This window comes from Oryx dammah, unplaced genomic scaffold (assembly GCF_014754425.2).
Source record: "Oryx dammah isolate SB20612 unplaced genomic scaffold, SCBI_Odam_1.1 HiC_scaffold_27, whole genome shotgun sequence".
Taxonomy (NCBI): domain Eukaryota; kingdom Metazoa; phylum Chordata; class Mammalia; order Artiodactyla; family Bovidae; genus Oryx; species Oryx dammah.
In genome coordinates this window covers 58,857,713-58,877,532 of record NW_024070211.1, presented here as the reverse complement: position 1 = coordinate 58,877,532, position 19,820 = coordinate 58,857,713, and the positions used below count along the sequence as shown (strand labels likewise).

General features: G+C 39.1%; 1 protein-coding gene across 6 annotated transcripts in view; it reads left to right on the top strand.

The window, feature by feature from the left end:
- The window catches only part of CNTNAP5 (contactin associated protein family member 5), a 1,071,087-nt gene extending 1,051,779 nt beyond the window's left edge, over positions 1–19,308 (top strand). For all 6 annotated transcript variants that reach the window (XM_040228920.1, XM_040228919.1, XM_040228922.1 and 3 more), the window contains 3 exons: positions 7,379–7,597; positions 9,626–9,697; positions 12,185–19,308. In XM_040228920.1, coding sequence (XP_040084854.1) covers positions 7,379–7,597; positions 9,626–9,697; positions 12,185–12,381 — 488 coding nt within the window. In that variant the 3' untranslated portion in view covers positions 12,382–19,308. The remainder of the gene's footprint in view (positions 1–7,378; positions 7,598–9,625; positions 9,698–12,184) is intronic.
- Positions 19,309–19,820: the final 512 nt, after the last annotated feature.

Genomic DNA, 19,820 nt, shown 5'->3' with positions numbered 1-19,820 from the left:
ATGATCCTCTCCAAATTCCTATAGAAACCACCAGAAAATTACTAGAGCTGATAAATGAATATAGTAAATTTGCAAGATATAAAATTAACAAACATAAATCCCTTGCATTCCTATACACTAACAATGAGAAAACAGAAAGAAAATTAAAGAAACAATTCAATTCACCATTATAACGAAAAGAATAAAATATTCTACCTGAAGAAATAATGAATAAATAAATCTACCTAAAGAAACAAAAAACCAATATATAGAAAACTATAAAACACTGACAAAAAAATCAAAGATGACACAAATAGATGGAGAAATATACCATGTTCATGGATTGGAAGAATCAATATAGTGAAAATGAGTACACTACCAAAAGTAATCTATATATTCAATGCAACCCCTATCAAGCTACCAACCGTGTTTTTCATAGAACTAGAACAAATAATTTCACAAATAATAAACCTCAAATAGCCAAAGCAATCTTGAGGAAGAAGAAAGGAACTGGAGGAATCAACCTGCCTGACTTCAGGCTATAATGCAAATCTACAGTCATCAAGACAGTATGGTACTGGCACAAAAACAGAAACATAGATCAATGGAACAAAATAGAAAGCCCAGAGATAAATTCACACACCTATGGACACCTTATCTTTGACAAAAGAAGCAAGAATATACAGTGGAGAAAAGACAATCTCTTTAACAAGTGGTGCTGTAAAAACTTGTCAACCACTTGTAAAAGAATGAAACTAGAACAGTTTCTAACACCATACACAAAAATAAGGTCAAAATGAATTAAAGATCTAAATATAAGACCAGAAACTATAAAACTCCTAAAGGAAAACATAGGCAAAACACACTCTGACATAAATCATAGCAGGATCCTCCATGACTCACCTCTGAGTAATGGAAATAAAAGCAAAAATAAACAAATGGGACCTAATTAAACTTAAAAGATTTTACACAACGAAGGAAACTATAAGCAAGGTGAAAAGACAGCCTTGAGAATGGGAGAGTTCAGTTCAGTTCAGATGCTTAGTCATGTCCGACTCTGCGACCCCATGAACTGCAGCACAAAAGGCCTCCCTGTCCATTTGCAAGTCCTGGAGTCCACCCAAACCCATGTCCATCGTGTCAGTGATGCCATCCAACCATCTCATCCTCTGTCATCCCCTTCTTCTCCTGCCTTCAATCTTTCCCAGCATCAGGGTCTTTTCAAATGAGTCAGCTCTCTGCATTAGGTGGCCAAAGTATTGGAGTTTCAGCGTCAACATCAGTCCCTCCAGTGAAGACCCAGGACTGATCTCCTTTAGGATGGACTGGTTGGATCTCCTTGCAGTCCAAGGGACTCTCAAGAGTCTTCTCTAATATCACAGTTCAAAAGCATCAATTCTTTGGCACTCAGCTTTCTTCATAGTCCAAGTCTCACATCCATACGTGACCACTGGAAAAACCATAGCCTTGACTAAATGGACCTTTGTTGGCAAATAATGTCTCTGCCTTTTAATATACTGTCTAGTTTGGTCATAACTTTTCTATCAAGGAGCAAGCTTCTTTTGATTTCATGCCTGTAATCACCATCTGCCATGATTTTGGAGCCCAGAAAAATAAAATCAGCCACTGTTTGCACTGTTTTCCCATCTATTTGCTATGAAGTGATGGGACTGGATGCCATGATCTTAGTTTTCTGAATATTGAGCTTTAAGCCAACTTTTTCACTCTCTTCTTTCAGAATGGGAGAAAACAATAGCAAATGAAGCAACTGACAAAGAACTAATCTCAAAAATATACAGTAGCTCATGCAGCTCAATTCCAGAAAAATAAACAACCCAATCAAAAAATGGGCCAAAGAACTAAACAGACATTTCTCCAAAAAAGACTTACAGATGGCTAACAAACACATGAAAAGATGCTCAACATCATTCATTATCAGAGAAATGCAAGTCAAAACCACAATGAGGTACTATCTTACACTGGTCAGAATGGCTGCTATCAAAACGTCTACAACCAATAAATGCTGGAGAGGGTTGGGAGAAAAGAGAACCCTCTTACACTGTTGGTGAGAATGCAAACTAGTAGAGCCACTATAGAGAACAGTGTGGAGATTCCTTAAAAAACTGGAAATAGAACTGCTATACAATGCAGCAATCCCACTGCTGGGCATACACACTGAGGGAACCAGAATCAAAAGAGACATGTGTACCCCAGTATTCATCACAGCACTATTTACAATAGCTAGGACATGGAGGCAATCTAAGAAGTCCATCAGCAGACAAATGGATAAAAAAGCTGTAGTGCATATACACAATGGAATATTACTCAGCCATTAAAAAAGAAAACTTTTGAATCAATTCTAATGAGGTGGATGAAACTGGAACCTATTATACAGAGTGAAGTAAGTCATAAAGAAAACATCAATACAGTATCAATTCAGTTCAGTTCAGTTCAGTTCAGTCGTTCAGTCATGTCTGATTCTTTGCAACTCCATGAATCACAGCACGCCAGGCCTCCCTGTTCATAACCACCTCCCTGAGTTCACGCAAACACACATCCATCGAGTCAGTGATGCCATCCAGCCATCTCATCCTGGGTCGTCCCCTTCTCCTCCTGCCCCCAATCCCTCCCAGCATCAGAGTCTTTTCCATTGAGTCAACTCTTTGCATAAGGTGGCCAAAGTACTGGAGTTTCAGCTTCAGCATCATTCCTTCCAAAGAAATCCCAGGGTTGATCTCCTTCAGAATGGACTGGTTAGATCTTCTTGCAGTCCAAGGGACTCTCAAGAGTCTTCTCCAACACCACGGTTCAAACACATCAATTCTTCGGTGCTCAGCCTTCTTCACAGTCCAACGCTCACATCCATACATGACCACAGGAAAAACCATAGCCTTGACAAGATGGACCTTTGTTGGCAAAGTAATGTTTCTGCTTTTGAATATGCTGTCTAGGTTGGTCATAACTTTTCTTCCAAGGAGTAAGCGTCTTTTAATTTCATGGCTGCAGTCACCATCTGCAGTGATTTTGGAGCCTAAAAAAATAAAGTCTGACACTGTTTCCACTGTTTCCCCATCTAGTTCCCATGAAGTGATGGGACCAGATGTCATGATCTTCATTTTCTGAATGTTGAGCTTTAAGCCAACTTTTTCACTCTCCTCTTTCACTTTCATCAAGAGGCTTTTTAGTTCCTCTTCACTTTCTGCCATAAGGATGGTATCATCTGCATATCTGAGGTTATTGATATTTCTCCTGGCAATCTTGATTACAGCTTGTGTTTCTTCCAGTCCAGCGTTTCTCATGATGTACTCTGCATATAAGTTAAACAAGCAGGGTGACAATATACAGCCTTGACGTACTCCTTTTCCTATTTAGAACCAGTATGTTCTTCCATGTCCAGTTCTAACTGTTGCTTCCTTACCTGCATATGTGAAGTCAAGTGGGCCTTAGAAAGCATCACTATGAACAAAGCTAGTGGAGGTGATGGAATTCCAGTTGAGCTATTCCAAATTCTGAAAGATGAGGCCATGAAAGTGTTGCACTCAATATGCCAGCAAATTTGGAAAACTCAGCAGTGGCCACAGGACTGGAAAAGGTCAGTTTTCATTCCAATCCCAAAGAAAGACAATGCTAAAGAATGCTCAAACCACTACACAATTGCACTCATCTCAAATGCTAGTAAAGTAATGCTCAAAATTCTCCAAGCCAGGCTTCAGCAATACATGAATCGTGAACTTCCAGATGTTCAAGCTGGTTTTAGAAAAGGCAGAGGAACCAGAGATCAAATTGCCAACATCCGTTAGGTCATCGAAAAAGTAAGAGAGTTCCAGAAAGACATGTATTTCTGCTTTATTGACTATGGCAAAGCCTTTGACTGTGTGGGCCACAATAAACTGTGGAAAATTCTGAAAGAGATGGGAATACCAGACCACCAATATAGTATATTCATGAATATATGTGGAATTTAGAAATATGGTAATGATGACCCTATATGAGAGATAGCAAAAGACACACAGATGTAAAGAACGGAATTTTGGACTCTGTGAAAGAAGGCAAGTGTGGGATGATTTGAGAGATTAGCGTTGAAACATGTATATTACCATATGTGAAATAGATCGTTAGTCTAGTTTCGATGCATGAGACAGGGTGCTCAGGGCTGGTGCACTGGGACAACCCTGAGGGATGGGATGGGGAGGGAGGTGGGAGGGTGGTTCAGGATAGCGGACACATGAACACCTGTGGCTAATTCATGTCACTGTGTGGCAAAGACCACTGCAAAATTGTCAAGTTTGGCCTCCAATTAAAATAAATAAATAAATTTAAAGAAAGAAAACAAAAGAAAAGACAAAGAGATGGGTTATCCCCTGGAGCCTCTAGCAAAAAATGCAAATTGACAGCATCTTGATTTTAGCTCAATGGGAACCTGTATCAGACTTCTGCAGACCTGTAAGACAAAGCATGTGTTGTTTTATGCTAAGTTGTTTAAGTTTATGCTCATTTGTTATAATTTCTCTACTCTTCTCCAGTAGCATATTGGGCACCTACCGACCTAGGGAGTTTGTCTTTCAGTGTCATATCTTTATGCATTGTCATACTGTTCATGGGATTCTCAAGGCAAGAATGTTGAAGTGGTTTGCTGTTCGCTTCTCCAGTGGGCCACATTTACAGAACTCTCCACCATGACCCACCCATCTTGGGTGGCCCTATAGAATATGGATCATGGTTTCACTGAGTCAGACATGGCTTGTGATCCATGTGATCAAATGCTTCAAGATGGTGGAGTAGAAGGACATGCAATCATCTTCTCCGGTGAGTGCCATGGAGTCTCCAGCAGCAACAGACTGGTTCCATATTGGGAAAGGAGTACATCAAGGCTGTTTATTGTCACCCTGTTCATTTACCTTCTGTGCAGAGTACATTATGAGAAATATCAGGCTGGATAAAGTACAAGCTGGAATCAAGATTGTGGGGAGAAATATCTGTAAACTCAGATACGCAGATGACACCATCTTTATAGCAGAAAGTGAAGAGGAACTAAAGAGCCTTTTGATGAAGGTGAAAGGGGAGAGTGAAAAACCTGGCTTAAAGCTCAGCATTCAAAAAACAAAGATCATGGCATCTAGTCCCATCACCTCATGGCAAATAGATAGGGAAACCATGGAAACAGTGACAGACTTTATTTTCTTAGGCTCCAAAATCACTGCAGATGATGACTGCAGCCATGAAATTAAAAGATGCATCTCCTTGGAAGAAAATCTATGACCATTCTAGACAGCATACTAAAAAGCAGAGACATTATTTTGCCGGCAAAGGTCTGTCTAGTCAAAACTATGGTTTTTCCAGTAGTCATGTATTGATGTGAAAATTGGACCATAAAGAAGGCTGATTGCTGAAGAATTGCTGCTTTTGAAGTGTGGTATTGGAGAAGACTCTTGAGAGTCCCTTGGACTACAAGGAGATCCAACCAGTCCATCCTAGAGGAAATAAGTCCTGAATGTTTATTGGAAGGACTGATGCTGAAGCTGAAGCTCCTAGTACTTTGACCACTTGATGCAAAGAGCCAACTCATTAGAGAAGACCCTGATGTTGGGAAAGACTGAAGGAAGTAGGAGAAGGGGACGACAGAGGATGAGATGGTGGATAGCATCACTGACTCATTGAACACAAGTTTGAGAAAGCTCTGGGAAATGGTGAAGGACAGGGAAGCCTAGTGGTGCAACCCATGGGGTAGCAAAGAGTTGGACATGACTGAGTGACTGAGCAACATCAACAACAATTTGTTACAACAGCCACATTAGATTAATACACATAATTTCTTTTATTTTCCTGTAAGATAAGAGGGATGATAAATTAGTGAGGTTTACATGGCTGAAGAATTGATGCTTTTGAACTGTGGTGTTGGAGAAGACTCTTGAGAGTCCCTTGGACTGCAAGGGGATCCAACCAGTCCATTTTAAAGGAGATCAGCCCTGGATGTTCTTTGGAAGGAATGATGCTGAAGCTGAAACTCCAGTACTTTGGCCAACTTATGCGAAGAGTTGACTCATTGGAAAATACTTTGATGCTGGAAGAGATTGGGGGCAGGAGGAAAAGGGGACGACAGAGGATGAGATGGCTGGATGGTATCAATGACTCAATGGACGTGAGTTTGAGTGAACTCCAGGAGACAGTGATGGACAGAGAGGCCTGTCATGCTGCAGTTCATGGGGTTGCAAAGAGTCGGACATGACTGAGCCACTGAACTGAACTGAACATGGGGCATTGCTCAGGAAGGAATAATAAGGTCAAAAGTAGACATAGCATTGTTGAGGGATATTAGTTTCTCATTTTCCTCTATATGTCCACTATATAACTTCCCTAAATGTGGCCAAAAAAATGCTTGCTTGGTGATCCCTGGAGGCACTCTTTGATAATTTATGAATGGAAGTAAATTATAATTAATCTGATTGAGAGGAAAGTCCTTGTCTTCTTCCAGAAAATATGCATTTCATCATAATAAAATAACTATTTGAACCATCTAGGTCTATTGAAGCTGTTATGCTTTAAAAGAGGGGAATAAGTCCATCCTGCATTGTCATCTTATGTAATTGCATCACAGAAATTTGTTCAAATGATCCTTGTTAAAATAAAGAAATGGCATACTAAGTAATATCATCACAAATCTTGAAGCAAATGAGACATTTGATCTTGCCATGATTCATAAATGATTGCCTCATTATCTTTTATAAAAACTCAAAGACACTTTGGGAGATTGAGTGCTGTCATAGAAAATCCATGCTCATCAGTCTGTAATATGGACAGAACTAAGCATGTGAACATCTTGAATATATGGTCAAGCTATTAGTTTATGAAAATGTATTAGTATATAGTGTATACAAGGTGCTGAAAACACCAAACATGATAAACTTCTGAGAGGATCACTTTGAACTTCCTATCTCTCTGCCTCATTTCACTTTTTTTCTTACTATCATTTTGAGTGAAGTATTGTAATGAACATTGTAGTATGCTTGAATTAATCACCAGTATCTATAAATAAACTGTGATGGAGATAATGATCTAAATTCTGTAATATAGAACATCTAGAGTGTAGAGGAGATTTATTAAGTATTCGTTACAGTTCATAAAATACATGAATGAAAATTTAGAAGTTTGAAACATTATCTCAGTGCAAAATAGCCCAAGCAATTTTCTGTGATATGTGGTTGATGTATTGACACTTATATTTAGGGTAGACTTTCGAGAAAGTAGATGAAGAGAGAGAAAGGACAATTTCCTTTATTCAAAGAATAAAAAGGCACTTTCTGTAATTTCAAACATTACTTAACATGGATATGGAGCAGTTTTTTGTTTTTATTTGTTTGTTTGTTTGTTTGTTTTTAACTAATTGTTTTTCACATTGCAGAGAATCTTGGATTGGATGCTGAAGTTGCCAAAGCCAATGCCCTAGGTTTTGTTGGGTGTCTGGCCTCAGTCCAATACAACCATTTTGCACCACTGAAGGCAGCCCTGCGCCATTCTACCACTGCACCTATAACCATCCAAGGGGCCTTGACAGAATCCAGCTGTGCCTCTCTGATGGATTCAGATGTGAATGCGGTGACAACGGTTCATTCCTCATCAGGTGTGCAAGAAAATACTCCATGAAAATTATCTCACCAGTACTACTTTGATGTCTTCAAGAAGCTTTCAGGCTAAAGGCTAAAGTGAATCAATTCCTTATCTTGTATGATTACAGGCAGTTAAGAATTAGGACTGGTTTCTTAGATTGACATTTAATATATTTAAATAATCCCATTTCTAATATAGATCTTCCCAGGTGGCTCAGTGGCAAATAATTTGCCTGCCAAGCAGAAGACCCAGGTTCTATCCCTGGGTCAGGAAGATCCCATGGAGAAGGAAATGGCTACCCACTCCAGTATTCTTGCCTGGGAAATCCTGTGGACAGAGGATCCTGGCAGGGTACAGTACACAGGGTCACAAATAGAGTTGGACAGGATTTAGCTACTAAACAACAACTTCTAATATAATGAGTAGTTAGAAATGGATACATATATGTATGTGAGTGAGTGAGTGAAAGTCACGTAGTCGTGTCTGACTCTTTGTGACCCCATGGACTACAAAGTCCATGGAATTCTCCAGGCCAGAATACTGGACAGGATAGCCTTTCCTTTCTCCAGGGCATCTTCCCAACCCAGGAATTGAACCCAGGTATCCCACATTGCAGGCAAATTCTTTACCAGTTGAGCCATAAAGGAAGCCCAAGAATACTGGAGTGGGTAACCTTTCCCTTCTCCAGAAGATCTTCCCAACCCAGGAACTGAACCAGAGTCTCCTTCATTGCAGGTGAATTATTTACCAACTGAGCTATCAGGAAAGCCCATATATGTATGTAGGTACATTTATTTTTTCCACTACTATTTAAAGTGGTTATTGCTCTGAGAATTGAAGAGTTTTGAGGACAGGAAGGTAAGCTGGGCTTTGAACTAATAAAATTCATGTGATTAAAACCAACCTTCCTTAATAATAGGAAAGCCCCATGGTACTAACATCCACACATCTTCTCTTATTTTACCACTCCTTGAAATACCTTTTTTAGCTTTCTTAGTCACCATCATCCTAGGTGTCTAGGAGTATTCTTAGGATTTAATTTAGTCAGGTATGTTCATCAGTTGCCAAATAAGTTATGAATTATGAGCAAAGAAAGGGCATAGAGTTTTTCTGCTGCCTGCTTATCACTGATCTTGGTGTTTTCTTGGCAGCAGTCAGGTATGTATCCTAGAAAAGTACATGAATGTGACACTTGGCTAGACTTGATTTGTGTTCTGAATCTTCCAATGCTAGAATATGGAACTTTGGGCAGGTTACTTAATGGCTTTGGTATCTGTGAAAATGGGAAAAACAATAATCATGTTGGAGTCATTTCCAGAGAATTAAATGATACAGCAGTACTAATGATAGGTACTGTAAGTCCTGAAAATTTTATGTGCACTCTATGGATATCTCTAGGATCATTAACCCCTTTTAATACCTTTGCAGGTTGTTGTTTTAAAATGTACATAGTTCAGTGTCACCAGACTGATAAGTGTCAGAGCAAAGATTAGAACCTGGGTCTAAGTGCCTTCAAACTTGATGCTCTTATATATATATATATATATATATATATATATTAATGTACATCTAGTAAAACACTCTAGTGAGAGTTTCCTGGGTGTGTTAATGCACCAACACTTTTGTTCTTTCCTGCCAATGAACTCAGTAATCTCTTGTAATTAAAGTGTGATTGAGGGAAGAAGGTGTTGTCATGTACAGAAACTGTCCAGCAAAGCAGAAAAGGTAATCAAAAGTAGGCTCAGAGGTAAGCAGTAGACTAAAGCAGACATAATAACCACCATCATTTTGTTTAACCCCTTATATTACAGCTTATATAGATTCTAACAGAATCATGCAAGTATGGGGTATAAGCAGAGTACTTCAAATTCTCTCTCTCTCTCTCTTTTTTTTTTTTTTATTTCTGTATATGCTTGTTTGGGTTCCTTCCAAAATGCCAACTCTTAACTCTCTGAGATCATCTAGTCTAACTCACAGGTGTGTCATCTCAACTGCATATTATAGAGCTCCTGCTAGGATCAGTGTCTTTTACTCTTTTCAGATCTTTTTGGGAAGACAGATGAGCGGGAACCACTCACCAATGCAGTACGCAGTGACTCGGCCGTCATTGGAGGTAAACCATGCTTTGTGGCTGAAAGCAGAACAGACATAAGTGATTCTGTGGTTTGGAGGAATTATCTGAATTCTTCCTCAATTGTAGCCATCCAGCACCCAGAGCCCTGCATGATCTGCAAGAATGTGAGCCTTTTCATGAGTAGACATAATGCTTTGATGATCAAAGACACCCTCCCCCCAGGCCAGGTACCAGCAGCTCCACGGAGTCTTCTTTCCCCTCAACCACCAGGCCCCTGAGCACAGAGTCAACAGCTGGATAATTTACTTCGAGACAGGCAGCATGCATCCTATTGATCTCATCCAATTGTCATTTTTCCTAAAGCACAAACAAAGCAAACCAATAAAACTACATATGGAAAGAAGCTATGTTGGCACAAACAGATGGGCAAAGCCATCATCCTGTCGGGTTTTCTCCACTGAGTGGATCAAATGAGCAGGGTGAAGCTCACAAGACTGTAGTTTCCAATCCAGCAGCACATATGGTTACAGAGGCAGATCTTGTCTGCTCTGCTGTGAACCCCGCCTTCCCTTCTCCTCCCTTATTTCTCCATTTTCTCCCTGCCTCTTCGTCTCTCCACTTTGTATTATTCCTCAGCTTGGCTGCTACCTCCAGGTGCTTGATTTGTCCATCTGGGCCTTGCAACACAGAATGACTCCCAAACCTTGTTTAATGGAAGATGCCTGTGAGAGACTGACTGAATTCATTTCCATCTAAGAACCAGCGTCCTCACAGCACCCCTATCTCTGCCTTCTGGCAGGCTAGATGAGCTGTTCTATACCAGATGGAGTTTGCTCTTAAAAATCAACAGTAACCATTTATTTAACATCTATGGAATGAGCCCCATTACAGGTCAGGACCAGCACTAAGTATAAAAGTAGGATGAGGAAAAACATGGATGCTGCCCTGTTAAGAACTCACAGGTTGGCTGGGGTTGGTTGGGATGGGTAAACAGGTAACAACAGAACCAGTGAGTGGTGTTTTAAGGAAGGCAGCACAACTGGTAAGGGGAACACAGAGGTGCATAATTACAATAAGATTGTGAGGAAAACACACACATACACATACACACGTTTCCTTAACAAAGTTCTTCAAATGTCTGGCCTGAATTTCTGCTTCCAAGTTGATTTTTGTTTTGTGACAAGAAATATAGGAAACGATTTGATGCCTGTTTCTCTTCATGTAATTTTTCATTTGACAAGTAGTAAAAGACTTTAATGACCGCTGACTTTTTCCCACTAGTGTACAGGCTTCCTTGAGTCTAAGAACAGGATATTCATCCCAATCCCTGAAGAAAATTCCTGGGGGGTTCATAGCCTCCCACCCTACATATTCCATGTCCTGAAGGAGTAGAAACCAGTTCTGTATTTCATCTCTTAAAGCTGCAGCCCATTCCTGGGTATCACTCACTATACCCAGTTTATTTCTAAGTTTGTTAACTTACCTGATTTTACTTTGCCTTGTTTTAAAATAGTTGGGGGAAAATATTATATCATGGTTTAGTAATATTTTAAAAAGTATACCATCTTATTTGTAAAACAAACATTTTGTCTCAAGAGTCATTCTACTTAGAAAAGAAAACAACAGAAAATATACTTTATTAGGAATGAGTTTGTCTTTGAATAATGTTTAGAAACATTCTTTCTCCTATAGATTGTTTCTCTCTTTAGAAATTTGACAGTATCCACATTTTTACCATCCTTTGCTGACTTTGCTATTCACTTCTCAAGGGAACTCCTGGCAAAGGTAGGGACAAGACCTTAGGATCAGTGAGGATGACTTGCCAAGTAGGTCCAGTAAAATCAGAATCAATCCAAAGTAGGGGAGAATCTGACACAATAGGGCAGACATTTGCTATTGTAGTTGACTCTGGAGGACAGAAGGGTACCATCTTCAGACTACCCTGCATCTTACAGAGTGTGCAGCAGGGTAAAATGCCCTGAATGTTTAGTAAGCATTGCATTATTAATTATGACTACTCATTTTTAGTAAAGCAAACATATATTGTAAACAAATTTACATCCATAGTGTATGTACTGGGAAGTGAGATACTTAAGTATTCTTTTCTAGGATGCTGAAATAGTTCAGAGATACTTACTTATTTGCAAGGTGACAAAGAAGTGTGCTAATTAAAAGTGATTCAGGCATATTCTTGAAAGCAAGTCTTGAAGGAATTTATTAAGAGATCATTTGCTAGTCTGATTCCCTGTTTATTTGATGACATTCTTAGTCTGTTAAATATAACCTTCTCTGATATAAATTGGCTTTCTCCATCACTAGTCTGAAAGAGGGGTTTTTTTTGGTAATTGAAGCCTGGAAACATTTTAGCCTGTGTTTATTTCTGGACATGTGGCAGAGTTTGTTGCTTGTTTGTTTGTTTTTGTTTGGTTCTTTGTCCTAAGTGACCTTGTTGTCTTCTTTAAATTCTTTCTCCTGATCAGATGATCTGTGGTAATTGCCTCCTCTTTTGTCCCTCTTTCTCAACAGGAGTAATAGCAGTGGTGATATTCATCATCTTCTCGATCATCGGCATCATGAGCCGCTTCCTTTACCAGCATAAGCAGTCACATCGCACCAACCAAATGAAGGAGAAGGAATATCCAGAAAATTTGGACAGTTCCTTTAGAAATGACATTGATTTGCAAAACACAGTGAGCGAGTGTAAGCGGGAATATTTCATCTGAAAAACTGCAGGGTCATCTCATATTCTTTCTTTGTTCATTTTTTGTTTCTCTTTATCCAGTTACTCCTATACTTTAATTTTGGTCATTCTTTTTCTCTGTTTCCCTTTTATTTTGGGGACATACCTGCATTCTATCCCCTCAAACTAGTCCAGAACACTAGGCAGCTATGGCCACTGCCTTCCTCTTTAACAAACTTATCATGGTGAAAATGATCACTCAAGAGATTGATTTGACTACTTTAGACAAGGAAGAGACACATGGGTGTGCACATGTCCATATTCTGTTCTGTATTTCTGATTTCTAAGATGCAGCCTTCAGTTCTGCAACTATTCAGTCTTGCAGGCTTACCTTGAACCTGAGCTCTGTGACTTCAGCATGTAACCATCATCCTAGACACTCTCCCCCATTTCAAGTCCACTCTGACCAGAGAACTCAGGGTACCAAAAAGGAAGATGCCAGGGCCTGGTTTGTGTCAGTGGCACTTTAAAAGGAAAAAGAGAGGTTTGTTGTGTATTTATTTTCCTTACTATAGGAAGCCCATTGCCCTAACTCATCATCATTGTTCACTCTCTTATCCCCTGAGTATTTTCAAAAATAGGACTCCTGGTAGTCATAAGCTATTACTGTGTTCCTTTCTTACCACTCTCTCCTGGGGCTGACACTTTAGAACAGCACACAATAGCATAAACCTAGGGGAAGCATGGAAAATAGTCGCTTGAAACTAGGAGGTAAAAAGACAGCTGCTAGGAAGTAGATGTTCTATAACTTCGAAAATGCCTCTTCTAATTTTGTAAGAAATATTAGCTAGGTTATTCCTGAGATTATTATACTGATATATGTATATCAGTTGCATCAAAAAGCAACTCAAAGTCTAAAATAGTATTTGGTTCCATGAAAGAGTTAAACCATCTCAACTCAGCTTTAAAGAAAAATAAAAACAAGACAAAAACAAAAAGCAAAGCAAACAAACAACAAACAAAAACTGCATGAAAGCAAAGAAATGCCAAACAGAATTTTTTTCCTTCCATCCCCTCACTAAAGATCTGGTGAAAAGCGTAAACACAAGTTTCACATTTTAGAATAGAGATAATAACCCACATCTGCCACTGAGCCACTTTTTTCTAGGAGGTTTAGGATGAACTGACATATGAGACATTCTGACTAGTTCCAGGAAGCTACCACTACTTTTCATAATTTTAGAGGAGCCCTTGGGCTCTACAGTGCATCATATTTTCAAGTCTGCTGCATCCTATGTGTGTAAAGGTCCCCACATGCTTCTTTCTATAGGCTTAAACTCCCAGGTGAGGCAGTGACTTGTTTCAGACTATGCATCATTTTGATACCAAAACAGCCGAGGAACATCCTCATTCTTTCAAGAAGCTATCTTGGGCTCATCCTCGAGGTGGTGGTAAGAATCCTGGTGGTTTTGCTATAGGAATATTCCTCACTCTTTGCCTCTGGGCCATCTTCAGGAAAAAGATAAGGGGAAAACTATATAAATGTTCTAGTATGCTGGGAATGCAAACAGAATGAGCCAGAGATGTGGAAAGTATTTGCTGATTCTCTTTACAAGACAGACTCAATTTGAATCCCATCTTTTCCTTTTTGTGTCTGTCACCTCTGACTTTTCCAACACTTTCCTGCATGATGAGGCTCACAATGAGGGGCTTCTCAGCTTCACCGCATTTCAGGTCTATTTCAGGTTTTCAATGTCAGAGAACATGGGGACAGGATTTTGTTTGCAATGATATTTCTTAAATAGAAGGTGTTCTAAAGACACACTCTCTTTTGAAAATTTTATGTGGATTCTTACTTAATCATTTCCATTATATCCTTTTGCTAGCAAATTTATTTTAAAGTAATTCTAACAAGGTTTTTTTTTTTTTTTTTCCTTCTAACTTTAATAAGATGAACGATCCATTCATAAGAGGAAAGATCTTAAAATATTGTTTCCTCCTGCCCTGTTCTCTCCTACTTCCAATGTTCACTTTTGGATTTTCTATTTCTATAAAAAGACTTTATAAATCAGCCTTTTGCTTGGCGATATCGTCCTCTGTCACCTGAAATAAAAGTCACCATGTAGTGCAGTGGGTTTAGCCTGAAGCATCTCCAATAATGAAATGGAAGGAAAAAGAAGGTTGAGTAATAAAACTGGAACTGCTCATTATTCAAGTCTCTGAGAAGTAGGGACTATATTTTGCTGACATAGTACAGATATAAGAAATGGAGGACTAACAGAGGCCAACTTGGAGTATTCGTTTTTCTCATCTACTTATGCTTGTGGGTAGTTCTGTAGGGTGAAAACTTTGGGAAACTCCATCCTTGCCACATCTCCACTACAGAATCTACCAGCAAACCTCCCCATATCTGTAGACTTATCTGTCCATATACTACGTAACACAGACTTAATGACGAATGCCAAGACAGTGCAATCAGCACGTCACTCTTATAAGCAGAGTCTCAGGGCTAAATAAAACTTATTTTTACAGGGTTGGAATATTTCATAACCCCAGAGAACACTAACTTTCACTAGATGTATATGGAAAGCAAGCATGCTGCTCCTTCCAAAGGAAAACACACTTTTCAGTGACAAAGAAGTGTGAACTCTGCCTATCTTTCCTCATTGGTACCAAAATCCATGGAGTTTTGTGCAACTGCTATTTGTGTGTTTCAATCCTTGAACAATTATAGTCTAAAGCAAAAGTGTTTGAAAGCATTCTGATGCCTCCTTAACCACAGTTTTCTGCTTTGAGTTTCCTGACTGCACATGTTGGCCAGTTGGATCACCATAATCCTACACTTTGTAACTCTCTTTGGTAATTGCTGTTTACCAAAGTATTTTATAGAATGTGCTTTATAGGAAAACCAAAAACACCTGTGAAATTTCACATTTAAAGGGGGCCATTTCAATGATATCATTCCCACCAAACAAATCTATTTATGTAAGCAGCAGTGTGTTTACTTACCGTAAACATGTATTTAATGCTACATCATTCCTTATGTGTATAGGTTTGAATGCTATGGTTTATAGGAGAATTTGCCTAGAAAGTTAGACATTTGTCACTTCTCTAGATATATTTTTAAGAAAAGCTTCACTTATTCTCTACTCTGAACTGCAAGGGTAATATTTATTTTAAGGATCCTAGGGCTGTTTTATTCAAACAGTTTTTATACCCTTGAGTAATAACAGAGATGGTACTAACCTGACTTCCATCTTTTGTTAGACTATTGCCCACCACAGGGTCGCAGGAGCAGGATCAGAACAAAAGAAGAAAACTGGTCTATACTTCATTCCTGGAGTAATTATTACCCAATATTCTAAGGGCTGTGTTAGATACTGAGTATATTAACATATACTGCACCTTGTTCTTGACCTTGGAAAGCCAAAAGTCTGGCAGGGGAGGCATATATTGTTGTCATAGACTTACTGGAGACTGAAAGAAACAGATAGTTTCTGGAAAATATTTCTATATAATTTCTTCTTGTTTATTACTTCTGCCTTCAGTAAGCTGCTTTGTGTTCCTTTCTTAAAGCAAGTATCAATCTCTGTGGGTATATTTCTCTGGAGGGAGATGGATTGACTGTAGAGACAAGAATAAATGATCTCCATCTCTAAAGTACTTCTGGGGAAGCTGTATTCTCTCCATTCTTGTTTTAACTCTGGGTAGGGAATTCTGAAAGCCCTCCTTCTAAGGGTCAGACCCAACAATCTCCATTTTTTCCCCTTTTCATTTTCCAGTTCTTTTATGAAATTTATTCATGACCTATTGCATGCCCTTGTTCTTCCAGACTTACCTTAAGGCATTTTTGTCATACTCTAGCTTCTCCTAAAACCCTATTTCATCCTGATGAACCATATTGACTCAATTTAGGAAGATCTCGGAGAACTGGATGAAGTACTGCTTTGAGTAACTCATTGACTCAAAGGTATCTTCCATCTAAATGAAGTCTCATATCTGTGCTCTGGGGGGATTTTTCCAATTCTGAAAAAAAATCACACATTTGTCATCTCTGCAAGAAGCTCATTCAGTTACAAGAGCTACCCTGGGAGACTCCAAGATCCTTACAGAGATAGGAATCAGGCCCTTGAGTTCTTTCTTATAAAAATTCTTGACAGCTTGTCCACCAATAACTCGCATCTTTTGAATTTCTACATGGCTACAATCCATCAAAACCATATTGTAGCCTGAGCTTGCCAAAGGCAATCTGAGACACAGTGTATAGCTCTGATACTCTTCCTTAACCTGAAAGCTGAGGCATACTTAATCCTCCTTTGTCCTAGAAATCTAGAGTAGACCAATCAATAAAGAGGCTTCCTTGTTCCTGACAAGGCAGAGATGGTTAAAGGAAGAAGGTGTCATCCAACTCAAAATTTTCAGAATACTTGGAAGACAACTGAGTGCTATTTCATGTCTCTCATGCAGTTTGAAAGTGTTTTCTTAAACACACACACACACACACACACACACACACACACAAAGTGTGATTGAATTATTTCTACTCTGTTCTTGAGTCTTTCTTACCCTACCTCCATTTCCTCATCAACACTCTTACTTGTTAAGTCATCTAGTTTGCAGATTTTGCTTGTCTTTCATTTTTATCTCTGCTTCACAAATTCCAAATATTTGAACCTCTTAAAGGGAAAAAAGAAATCACAAACACAGACCTACATAATCTCTTTGTCAAAATAGGGCTGTTATACAGGCTTCCTCTATGACATCCTCCATATATCTCTGTTTGATAAGAAGAAACACATTTTCTTTTGAGTCGACAGTTATTTGAAACTTTCAGAGGAGGTTTGCATATTTAACTCTTTTTTTCTGCTTTTGAGTAACTTTTGTCTTATTTTGCACTAAGGTACTCTGAGGGAGAACAGAAAAGCACATTTTTTTTTTTTTTAGGGAACTACTGTACTTTGTAAGTGAGTTGTCTGTCTTTTGTAACATTTATAGTCTACAAAGTGGTAGAACAGACATGAGCAAAGATTAAAGCAAAAGTGGTTTGGGTGTTTTGACCACACTTGGTGGGAACAGAATGAAGAGAAAGAGAGCGCAGTTGGCGTAAACTTGGTAACAACTGATGACTTTCCCATAGAAGGTTTGCTGCTTCCAGAGAGACTCACTGGTGGCAGCTCTTCTCACTTTCCTGGCTCTTAATTTGGGAATCTCTTTAGTGCATTTGGATCTTCACTTTACCCATTAGGAAAAGAGGCAATATCATGGGGTTTGCATGAGGAATTCTTTACTTAACTTGGCACAATATTTTTGTCTCTTCCCTGTACATCAACCACATTTTTTTTTCTAGATTAGTATTTCATTAGGATTTTTCTAGGATGATTTAGAGCTATCACCATAATGATCTAATCTGCCCAGATTGAACACTTAGAGGAACTATGAGGTCCACTACCCTGAATCATCATTCTCCATGGGTAGAAGCCCTGAGGTCCTGAAATCAGCCTAGGGATCTTCCTCTCCCCGTTATTGGTCCAGCCATGCGTGGACATGCCAGAATGATGATGAGATGTGCTACTCCCCATACCTGACAGTCAATACTTTCAGGGACCTATCACCCAACACTATCTGGGAACACTGCTTTCTTCAATCATCCCCAGTTATACAGGGGGACTTTTGCAAAAACAGCAGGACAAATTAAGAGGGCTGTCTTAGGTCACAATCAAAGGTGAAGCTAATTATTTTAGTGATTAAATCCTAGTCTTAATTTTCCTCAACATCATATTCTTCCATGCCTCCAATGCCAGAAGTAGCCTCAGGGGACCCAAAAACTGGATGAAACAGACTGTTGTATTGCCCTGCAGACTCTTTGGAAAGCCTCCCCATAGATAGAATTTTCAGTAAGTACTTAAGGAATAGTACTTAAGGAATAGTATTAATGAGCTTCTGCCTAGTCAGATATCCTAATTATAGCCAACATCATCCCCCAGTCTTCATGGGAATTATAATCTCTTCTCTTTGAATGGCAGTGTCAACCTGTGTAACCTTTCCCTGCCTTAAATACTAATGCAAAAATACCAAACCTTGCTTACAACAGTGTGCTTATATGGCAAGAGGGACTTTGTATTTAGTGAGGTCCAACATCAAGAATGCTTTCCTTCTAAATCTGGTAGTTGACGGGTCTCCTGATATGCTGTGCCACTTTGGGCTATCACTCCCTTCAATCTACTGGAGGAGGCACAGAAGGTGCAAAGGTGTCACTGGGAAATGCAGGCTGAGGGGGAACCACAGATAAGTCTCCGGGATATGCTAGGTAAGGAACTAGCAAACGTTTACTGCATAGGGCCAGATAGTCAGTACTTTAGCCTTTATAGGACAGCCAGTCTTCATTGTGGTTGCTCATCTTTCCTGTTGTAGTAGGAAGTGGGCCATACATGGACAAAGAGTCATGGCTATGTTCCAGTAAAACTTTGTTTTCAAGAATAGGCAACATATCAAATTTGGTTCATGGGCTATAGTTTGCTGATCCTTGTTATGCAATATTACAATGTCCACTTCAGATGGAAAATCAGTTTCTCTCTGGCATAAAGTGGTCCTCCTTCTTGAAGAATGGGAAAGAGCAGGGAAATTATTTTTAACAAGGAAATAATAAAATACAAAATAACCTCTTCTTCAAAAAAATATATATCAGATACTTATTATGGCAAAAGCACAAAACAGGTCACCTCTCTTTGTAGATCTTCTGGAATCTAGCTTTTCCTTTTGACCTTCTCATATTTGTTCCTGAAACAGAATCCCAAGTGATGTTGCCTCATTCCAAGTCAGTTTTGTAGACCATGTAACATGTCTTAATACACTGTATGGGGGAAAAAAAAAAAAGTTAGCCTTAGATTTCTTTGTTTTCTATGGTTCCTGTTGTACAGAAGAAAGACTTACACTGTAAATAATGTATATTTAATAAAGAGAGAATTTTGTATGATTTTGTGTGGAAGACAAATGTGGCTCACTGTGTTTTCTTGGGTTAATGAAGAGTCAAACATTAATCCCTTAACACCCATTCTCATTCCTTAGACCATTAACTCCCAGACAACATGACCTGTGGGGTTGCTGCAGAAACATGAACCTCACGGTCCCCGAGTTTATTGATTTTACCAGGCCTAAAAGTGCTGCTATGGGCTTTCTCAGAGCTCAGTGGTTTATACTGGCTCAGATGTATACAAGGCCAAGCTCACTGACTTCATTAGAAGTCAAGTTCAAGGCTCAGGAGTCACTCTGGTTTCAGGGATGCACATGAAATCTGGGATGAGTGCTCTCCGAAACCTTCCTCAGCACCCACTCACTCACAGGAGCCATCCCCCATACCTCTCCTTGGCTATCCCTTTTTATCAGAGACAGTCTATATTCCATATGTTTGAGATACTAAGTATGCATTGTCATGAAATGGAACTCACTTTATTGAGTGTTTATTAAGATTTCTATGTATGGAGC